Below are 9978 nucleotides of genomic sequence, written 5' to 3' on the forward strand. Positions count from 1 at the left end.
CCATAGCAAAAGTACATGTAGAAAGTAAACAAAGTCAATGTCACTGAAGACCCAAAAGACCCCCCCCAAAAAAAACTGCCAGAATACGTTCCCCTCCCCTGGCGGTCCTGGCCCTTTGGGCAAAATGTCAGCTGAACCAAGAGACTGAGCACCATCCTCAGCGGAGCAGGAAAGCAGAGCGACGTTCTCAGCGGAGCAGGAAGGCGGAGCGACGTTCTCAGCGGAACAGGAAAGCGGAGCGACATTCTCAGCGGAGCAGGAAGGTGGAGCGTCATCCTCCATCGCCTCTGCAGGCTGAACATGGATGGTTGTGTCAACAGACTCGGTCGTGAGCAGATCTTTGTCCGTGTCAGCAGACTCGGGCGTGAGCAGAACTTGGTTGTCCATGTCAGCAGACTCGGGCATGGGTAGAACTTGGTTGGTCGTGACGTCGGTTTCAGGCATGAGGAGAACTTGGTTGTCCATGTCTGCAGACTCTGGCGTGAGCGGAACCTGGTTGGTCGTGACGTCGGCTTCAGGCGTGAGCAGAACCTGGTTGGTCGTGACATCGGTTTCAGGTGTGAGGAGAACTTGGTTCATCGTGTCAACAGACTCTGACATGAGCAGAACCTGGTACGTGATGTTGGTTTCAGGCTTGAGTAATACTTGGTTTGCCATGTCAACAGACTCTGGCATGAGCAGAACCTGGTGGGTCGTGACGTCGGCTTCAGGCGTGAACAGAGCCTGGTTGGTTGTCAACCTCGGACAGGAACCTTGCTTGAGAGGCCGTCTCCCCGACCTCGGACAGGAACCTTGGTTGAGAGGCCGTCTCCCCGACCTCGGACAGGAACCTGGCCTGAGAGGCCGTCTCCCCGACCTCGGACAGGAACCTGGCCTGAGAGGCCGTCTGCCCGACCTCGGACAGGAACCTGGCCTGAGAGGCCGTCTCCCCGACCTCGGACAGGAACCCGGCCTGAGAGGCCGTCTCCCCGACCTCGGACAGGAACCCGGCCTGAGAGGCCGTCTCCCGGACCTCGGACAGGAACCCGGCCTGAGAGGCCGTCTCCCGGACCTCGGACAGGAACCCGGCCTGAGAGGCCGTCTCCCGGACCGCGGACAGGAACCCGGCCTGAGAGGCCGTCTCCCCGACCTCGGACAGGAACCTTGGTTGAGAGGCCGTCTCCCCGACCTCGGACAGGAACCTGGCCTGAGAGGCCGTCTCCCCGACCTCGGACAGGAACCCGGCCTGAGAGGCCGTCTCCCCGACCTCGGACAGGAACCCGGCCTGAGAGGCCGTCTCCCCGACCTCGGACAGGAACCTGTCCTGAGAGGCCGTCTCCTTGACCTTGGACAGGAACTTGACTTTATGCTGGAGCTCTGGAGATGAGAAAACCTCATGGGTCTCATGCTGGGTCTCTGGGGAGAAGGTCGCCATGTTGACCTCCAACGGGTGCTCGGGAGCTGAGACTATCTCGTGGGTCTCAGGTTGGAGCGCTGGAGATCAGGTCATCATGTTGACCTCTGGCTGGACCCACTTCGTGGGTCTCAGACTGGAGCTCTGGGGAGGAGGTCGTCTTGTAGGTTTGGTGTGTATTCTGGACACCCAAACTCCTTTATCAATAGTCCCACCAACTGAGTTACATCGTGAAGACCCTTGGATTCTGTACAGGCCAGACGCTCCTCCCACTGGCGGGCTTGGCCAATGAGGCGGGTGAGTATGAACCCCAGCCAGAGCCTCTGTTCAGGCTTGGGGTGCGCCAGGCTCAAAAAATGTAATTGGCAGTCAAAAAGAAAATACTCAGGGTAGCCGAAAAATCCGTCGTATGGCTCTGGGGGATCCATGGCAACCCATTGATGAAGCTTGATAGAGTTGAGTCTCGGTAGGGTGTTCCTTATTACCTTGCATGATGTCTCCTTCGCTTTGCTGCCGCTTCCATGTTATAGATGAAGTATTCTGTCATGTATTGAGGCAGAGATGGAAGCAAGTGCAGGATATTTAGTTTAATACAAGAAGTACAAGTCCAAAGGATCAGGCAGAAATCAATAAATAAAGACAGTCAGAGGTCAGGCAATTAAGCAAACAGTCCAAATAAGGCAAGGCAAAAAGACAAGCTCGAAAACAAGAACAAAGTCAAAACCAGGATCAACAAACAAGGAATTAAGGCTTGGTAACGACAGAAACAAAATGTAACTTAACATATACTTCACAAAGAATAAGTGTTTGAACAGTCTCTTATATGTGTGGTGTGATTGTGAGTGTAAATTGGATGCAGGTGTGCGTGATTAGAATGAGGGTGTGTGTTCTGGGAAATGCGGTCCATGGCGGCCATGTTTGTAGGCCGCAGTGCAGGATATGAAATGCAGTCACTGGCTTGCTGTGATATGACAGCATGTCTATATCATGACACATTCAGCTCAAAAACATTGTTTGTGTCAGTAATACAGTTTCACAAAAAGCAGAGTAAATTCTATTAAAGACATTAAATACCCAAAACACACTGGAAGCATATTATCACGCAAATCATTTCTAGTTCCTTTCTTTACGTTTTAGACTTCGATTCGTGCCTGAGTGTGATGCTGGTGTGGACTGACACCGAACTGTGTGCAGAGGAAGAAAGGGATTCAGCTTCAAAATGGAGTTCTGGCTGTTTTTAGCCCTGCAGGTTTCACTAACACAGAGTGTATGAAGGACTCGATTTAAATCGAATCGCATGCAGACACAAAGCAGAAGAAGAGGAAAGAACGGGATTTTTTCTTTACTGCATAATGATACAGAAAGGATGAATACTTTGTTCAATTACACCGACGTGATCAGCTCCCGTTCCTCTATCAGAGTTAAAGACAAGTCCTCAGTCTATATATATATATATATATATATATATATATATATATATATATATATATATATATATATATATATATATATTAATCACATGACCAAGAAAGACACGTCACACAAATAGTGTTGAATTTTAATAAATTTAAATCATGCTCGATTTTTCTCTTTCCATCTGTCTTTGTCATTAATGATAAAAAAGTGTGTTGGTTAGAGAAGGAGTTCTGTAACACACAGAAATCAGTCTGAGAGTGTTTAGTTTTTTAATATAATGATGGACTGAATCTGAAGGAAGAAATGGTTAAAAGAGGAGTGTTTATAATCTCTCCGTCTTTGTGCTCCTCCTCCAAAACCACCTCCTCATACACACAGAGAACCAGGAAGTTCATTTCAAAGGAAACTAAACTCAGAGTTCAGTGCAGTCTCACTCTCTCTCTCTCTCTCTCTCTCATTCTTCTCGCTATCTGTCAGTGTGTGAGTTCAGGAAAATGGCCGAGGTGAGTATTTCATTAGATCAGCTTTCAGTGGATTGGTTAAGCTGTCCAGTGTGTCTGGATCTACTGAAGGATCCGGTGACGATCCCCTGTGGTCACAGTTTCTGTAAGGTGTGTATTAATGACTGCTGGGATCAGGAAGATGAGAGCGGAGTGTATCGCTGTCCTCAGTGCAGAGACACTTTCACTCCAAGGCCTGTTCTACAGAGAAACAACATGCTGGCTGAAGTGGTGGAGAAACTGAAGAAGACTGAAGTCCAAGCTGCTTCTCCTGCTCACTGTTATGCTGGACCTGGAGATGTGGAGTGTGATTTCTGCACCGGGAGAAAACGCAAAGCCGTCAAGTCCTGTCTGATGTGTCTGGCCTCCTTTTGTGAAACTCATCTGAAACCTCATCTTGAAATTCCTGGTTTGGAAAAGCACAATTTGGTCGAAGCCTCTGAAAATCTAGAAGAGAAGATCTGCTCTGAACATGATAAAGTGCTGGAGATCTACTGTCGTACTGACCAAAGCTTCATCTGTTATCTGTGTACGATGCATAAACACAGAGGACACAATACTGTAGCAGCTAAAGCAGAGGGAACTGAAAAACAGGTGAGAAATGGAAGTCTAATCTATTCAGGCAATTTATATTTCTAATCTAATGGGGCTGAAGGTTTTCACTTCAAGCAGGAGACACACCTCATTTCACTTTTTTTTTTTTTTAAATCATTTGGTTTCCATCTTTAAACTGACTCATAAGTTTTTTTTTCAGTTCAGGCTCTAACTATAACAACTCAGTAATGAATATAATAACTTTGATAATGCTGAGTTCTGATTTTCACCACTGTAATTAAAATAAAGAAATCACAGACCCCCTGGTTATACTTCACAGACAGTTCCCTGAATCCTACATTGAGAACCACTGCACTAGCTAGCTTTAGATCACACGTCAGCTACCCACTGGAGAGGGTGAAGGTGAACACACTCGGAGGAGACCACTAATTCTTCCACATACAGTACATTAGCTCACTGACCCTCATGATTGGTTATTGTCACTCTGATTGACAGAGGAGAGAGTAAAGCAGTAACTCTGCCCACTCCCATCCGGAGAGCAGGGTAAATTATGTCTGATTGGTGGATCATCGGGATTCTAACTCATGATCTCCTATTAATAAAGCGAGCTGACTTTGTCTTAATATTTAAAAAATACATAAAGTAATGCATTTTTGTAGTAGGTGTTATTTGTGATGTAATCCACTGGTTCCCATCAACACTCCAGGAATTCTAAAATACATTTGAGTGTTTTCCTTCTCAACCACACCAGCACTGATATAAAAAGAGTCTAGTTTTAAGCAGATTGTATTAGATGAGTTAAAACAATGAAAACAGATAAATATGCAGGACAGTATTGTATTGTATGACCTCTGGAGCTCTCAACATTTCCATGTTTTAATTCCTGAAGAACTAAATAAATTTGTATTTAGAGATGGTCAACCAGTGAGACGATCTTTACTGAGATGATCAGCTCCATTGAGAAAAGGCGCTCGGAGGTGACGGAGCTGATGAAAGATCAGGAGAAGGCTGAACTGAGTCGAGCTGAACGACTCCTGGAGCAACTGGAGCAGGAGATCGCTGATCTTCAGAGGAGAGTCACTGAGCTGGAGCAGCTTTCACACACAGACGATCACATACATTTCCTCCAGGTAACACTCACTGTCTGATCTATATATACACACACATACACGTCTGTCTGTCTACTCACACTTGTATATTTCTGCACCTTTCTCCTTCTTCCTGATGTATTTTCTTTGTCTCTATAGAGTTTCCAGTCTCTCCGTGTTTCTTCTGGACGTGAGGTCTCACCCAGCATCACTGTCAATCAACATCTCTCATTTGATGAAGTGAGGAAATCTCTCTATTATCTGAAAAAGAGACTCGAGGAATTCTGCCTCGATGAATTCATCAAAATCCCTGAACATGGTGAGAGAAATTGTCCTGCTGGGAAATCTTTACTTTCTCTGCAGCACAGTAAAGAGAGACATCAAATTTCCCCAAAACACACAGACTTTCAAATTTCAAATGATTACATGAGGGGATTACTCGATGTGCTTCGGATGTTTTCCTCAGGTACCCTGGTTTCCTCCCCCAGTCCAATGACATGCATTGTAGGCTGGTTGACATTTCCAAATTTCCCCATAGTGTGTAAATCTGAGTGCAATTATACCACACAATGGATTGGCACCCTGTCCAGTGTGGAAAATACTGTCAAATGTGTCTCCACGGGTTCTGTCCACCCGGGTCCAGTTCAGAGTTTGAGGTGTGCTCACCACATTAGTCAGCAGAGAGCAGAGCTTGGCATTATCACAGGAAGTAAGATCTGTTTTAGACAAAGGGGCCATAGAATATGTACCCCTTTCTCTGAGTGAGAGAGGTTTTTACAGTCGTTATTTCCTAATCCGCAAAAAAGATGGGGGAGTATGCAGACAATTTTAGATCTGCGTCATCTGAACCGTACTCTTCGGACATAGAGGTTCAAGATGTTGACGCTCAAACTTATCGTTTCACAGATTCGAGGACTGTTTTGTGATGATAGATCTAAAAGACGTATATTTCCACATAGAAATATTGCCCAGTCACAGGAAGTTCCAGAGGTTCACGTTTGGAGGTAACTTGTACCAATATCGGGTTCTTCCCTTCGACCTAGCTTTATCCCCTCACACCTTCACAAAGTGCACGGATGCCGCTCTGGTTCCTTTGCGACTCCAGGGCATCCGTGTTCTAAAATAACTGGACGACTGGTTAATTCTAGCGCGTTCCATGGAGTTGGCAATTCAACATCGAGATGTTTTTCTCACACACATGAGAAGCTGGGGGCTCAGGTTGAACCCCAAGAAAAGTATGCTTTCTCCAGTGCAGAGGATGACTTTTCTAGGGGTTATATGGGTTTCACTACGATGAGGGCGTATCTATCCCCAACACACATAGGGTCGATCCTATCAACATTGAGCAAGATAAAGCTGGGTCTGGGCATCCCCTCCAGTTTCTACGAGAGACTGCTGGGGCTTATGGAAGCTGCAGCCAACGTCATACCATTGGGCCTATTGCACATGAGACCATTTCAATGGTGGCTGACAAGTTGGGGGTTTCGTCCAACAACAAATAATGTTTCTGAATAAAAGTATTAGACTAAATACATGCTATAATAACTGGTGTGTGTTTTGTTAATATTATTATTATTTCAAATTAGTTTTTTTAGGTTTCCAGTTCATAATAATATTATTAGACTGGTGTTCTCGTGTGTCACAGCTACCAAATTTATAATGTAATCTCAGATTTTTTAAAAAATAAATAAACATAATGTATTGTGTTACTGTGTTTGTAATTCTTTATATTATCTGTCTACTGAATTCATCCTTTACAGCAATACATCAACTGCATGATATTATTAAATGATTACGTTTTTCCTCAAATGTTTTTCCAGTGAAGGTTTTATTTTATTCTGTTTTTTATTATTATTCATGAACCAGGCTTAATAATGTCCTTAACAAGAGACGACTATAGCTACCGGTTTAGCATTATTGTCATATCGCAGAAAACCATTGACTACATTTCCCATCATGCACTGCAGCCTACAAACATGGCCGCCATGGACTGCACTTCCCCCACACACGTTCACCTTCTCCGGAATTCTAATCACACACACCTGTTGTCAGTCTCACACTCACTCACTCCACAGTATATAAGAGACTTTTTGAACGCCACGACTTTACCTAGTATTGAGTTTTCACACCTTACCAAGCGTTTGTACCCGTTTCCTCATTTTGTTTTATGTTCATTGATCTTGCTTCTTCTTCCTGGTTGATGATTCTTGCCTTGCCTAATTTATGCCTGTTCGCCAATCGCCTGACCCTTTGCTTGTTATTTTGATCATGCTATTGTCTTGTGATTTGGATTTGTCTGCCTGTCTCTCTCTAAATGAACTTTTATCTGCGTCCGTCCTAACCTTCTTTATGTGGATTACGTGACCGAATACTAGGCCTAACCATGGATGCAGCAGGAAGACAGAGGAGACATCATGCCAAGGTAGTAAGGAACACCCTACCGATACTAAACTCGATTAAGCTTCCTCAATGGGTAGCCCCGGAACCACCAGAGCCATATGATGGATTTTTTGGCTACCCTGAGTATTTTCTCTTTGACTCCCAATTGCATATTTTGTGCCTACACCTGACCAGAAGCAGTGGCTAGGGTTCATACTGCTCGAGACTGATGACCCAGGGAAAACAGCCCCAAGCTCATGTCTGCTCCTCAGCTCCTCAAGAAACCTGCTCCTGGTCGGACAGTGCCTGAATTTGAATCTGTGTGGCCGTGAAGACATTTTGCCCAGAGGGCCAGGACCGCCGGGGGGGTGTATTTCCAACGGGGAGGAGGGACTATGCCTAGTATTGAGTTTTCTCACCTTACCAAGCGTTTGTACCCGTTTCCTCATTTTGTTTTATGTTCATTGATCTTGCTGCTTCTTCCTGGTTGATGATTCTTGCCTTGCCTAGTTTATGCCTGTTTTCCAATTGCTTGACCCTTGGCCTGTTATTTTGACCATGCTATTGTCTCATGATTCGGATGCGTCTGCCTGTCTCTCTCTAAATAAACTGTCATATGCATTTGCGTCCGTCCTAACCTTCTTTACATGGATTACGTGTCAATTATGCAAACTGCATGTCTATATCATGACACATTCAGCTAAAAAACATTGTCAGTAATACAGTTTCACAAAATGCAGAGTAAATTCTATTACAGACATTAAATACCCAAACCAAATCTCTCTCTCTGTCTGTCTTTACTGTCATTACTGATAAAATAAAGTGTGTTGGGTAGAGTAGGAGTTCTGTAACAGGCAGAAATCAGTCTGAGAGTGTTTAGTCTTTAATATAATGATGGACTGAATCTGAAGGAAGAAATGGTTAACAGAGGAGTGTTTATAACCTCCCTGTCTTTGTGCTCCTCCTCCAAAACCACCTCCTCATAGACCGAGATCCCGGAAGTTCATTTAAAGGAAACAAAACTGAGGTCAGTGCAGTCTCACTTTCTCTCTGCATTTGAATGCAGGAAAATGGCTCAGGCCAGTATTTCAGTAGATCAGGAAGAGTTCATCTGTCCAGTGTGTCTGAATCTCCTGAAGGATCCGGTGACGATCCCCTGTGGTCACAGTTACTGTAAGGTGTGTATTAATGACTGCTGGGATCAGGAAGATAAGAGCGGAGTGTATCGCTGTCCTCAGTGCAGAGACACTTTCACTCCAAGGCCTGTTCTACGCAGAAACAACATGCTGGCTGAAGTGGTGGAGAAACTGAAGAAGACTGAAGTCCAAGCTGCTTCTCCTGCTCACTGTTATGCTGGACCTGGAGATGTGGAGTGTGATTTCTGCACCGGGAGAAAACACAAAGCCGTCAAGTCCTGTCTGATGTGTCTGGCCTCCTTTTGTGAAACTCATCTGAAACCTCACTATGAAGTTCCTGCTTTGAAAAAGCACAAGTTAGTCGAAGCTTCTGGAAATCTACAAGAGAAGATCTGCTCTGAGCATGAGGAAGTGTTGAAGATCTACTGTCGTACTGACCAAAGCTTCATCTGTTATCTGTGTATGACGGATGAACACAAAAGCCACGACACCGTCTCAGTTACAGCGTACAGAACTGAAAAACAGGTGAGAACTAGAGACAGTTTTTAGGACCGATTAATTCTATTCATGTCTAAAATCAGTTGTTTTAACCTAGTTAAAATTTATTTGTAGTTTTTTTTAAAAAATTCCATTTGTGTATTCATAAGAATTTTAATATCTTTTAAAAGATTATTGAAATATAATTTATCATCATTAAGAGAATGTTGAATTTCTTCTTGCTCAGTGATGGCCATAAACTAGTCAGACAGGTTAGTGAACATTTCTGCTGACTGGGTGAGGCAACACACACATTCCACAAAGATAGATAGATAGATAGAGAGAGAGACAGACAGACAGACTCAGGGTAAAGCAACTCACATTTCAAAACATTTCTCCTGCACGTAGTTCACAGTTGCATTTTTCTGCCAGGGATGGTAGAAATCTTACATCCTGCAGCTTTAAATAGGCCGCTCTAATAAAAAGACAAAAGCAGTTCATTAACAGGATTATATGGGAGGAATAAAAGGGACGTCTTGGGCATGGAACCATCATCCAGGCTTTTACATTTTAAGCATGTGCACACAGGACACAACTAATAAACACACACACAGTACACACTAACTTTACAGAACAGCTCGAGACACAGCTGTGTAAAACAAATTTTAAATTTATTACCGTTAAACCTCATGAGTGTTGCAGCAAAAAGCATTCACCTTACAGTCAGGAGAAGGTGAGTTTAAATCCCATCAGTGCTGTACACCAGCATAACTGGCCTGCGGTCTCCTCTGTCAGTTAGAACAACAGTATCCGTGTGTGTGTGAGCTGATGTGTAGAGGAAGTGGAGTAAATAAAAAACCTAATCAACTAAATGTTCACAGAGTGAGTTAAAGGAGGAGCAGATGAAATCCCAGCAGAGAATCCAGGAGAAGCAGAAGAAGGTGCAGGAGCTGAAACAGGCTGTGAACACTATAAAGGTGAGCAGTGAGCAGAGACAGAGCTGCTCCTAGAAACACACACAACATGGACAACGA

At 44.3% G+C, this 9978-nt stretch overlaps 2 protein-coding genes across 2 annotated transcripts in view; both read left to right on the plus strand.

The window, feature by feature from the left end:
* The first annotated feature begins 3022 nt into the window (after window positions 1–3022).
* LOC128616656 (E3 ubiquitin/ISG15 ligase TRIM25-like) lies at window positions 3023–6532 on the plus strand. The gene is made up of 3 exons (XM_053639322.1): window positions 3023–3939; window positions 4776–4994; window positions 5112–6532. Exons 1-3 carry the CDS (start codon window positions 3304–3306, stop codon window positions 5715–5717), a joined length of 1461 nt encoding a protein of 486 aa, XP_053495297.1. The 5' UTR covers window positions 3023–3303; the 3' UTR covers window positions 5718–6532.
* Window positions 6533–8363: 1831 nt separating this feature from the next.
* Window positions 8364–9978, plus strand: part of LOC128618849 (tripartite motif-containing protein 16-like) — a 5319-nt gene continuing 3704 nt past the window's right edge. Inside the window, exons 1-2 of the mRNA XM_053642535.1 lie at window positions 8364–8992; window positions 9826–9921. Coding sequence (XP_053498510.1) covers window positions 8402–8992; window positions 9826–9921 — 687 coding nt within the window. The 5' untranslated portion in view covers window positions 8364–8401. The remainder of the gene's footprint in view (window positions 8993–9825; window positions 9922–9978) is intronic.

The sequence above is a fragment of the Ictalurus furcatus genome, chromosome 2, assembly GCF_023375685.1.
Source record: "Ictalurus furcatus strain D&B chromosome 2, Billie_1.0, whole genome shotgun sequence".
Taxonomy (NCBI): domain Eukaryota; kingdom Metazoa; phylum Chordata; class Actinopteri; order Siluriformes; family Ictaluridae; genus Ictalurus; species Ictalurus furcatus.

Excerpts from the sequence above, each read along its gene's own strand:
- LOC128616656 (XM_053639322.1), top strand. The coding sequence starts at position 3,304 with ATGGCCGAGGTGAGTATTTCATTAGATCAGCTTTCAGTGGATTGGTTA. Across the intron at positions 3,940-4,775 it reads TAATCTATTCAGGCAATTTA|AGATGGTCAACCAGTGAGAC; the intron begins TATTTCTAATCT and ends ATTTGTATTTAG. Across the intron at positions 4,995-5,111 it reads ATCACATACATTTCCTCCAG|AGTTTCCAGTCTCTCCGTGT; the intron begins GTAACACTCACT and ends TTGTCTCTATAG.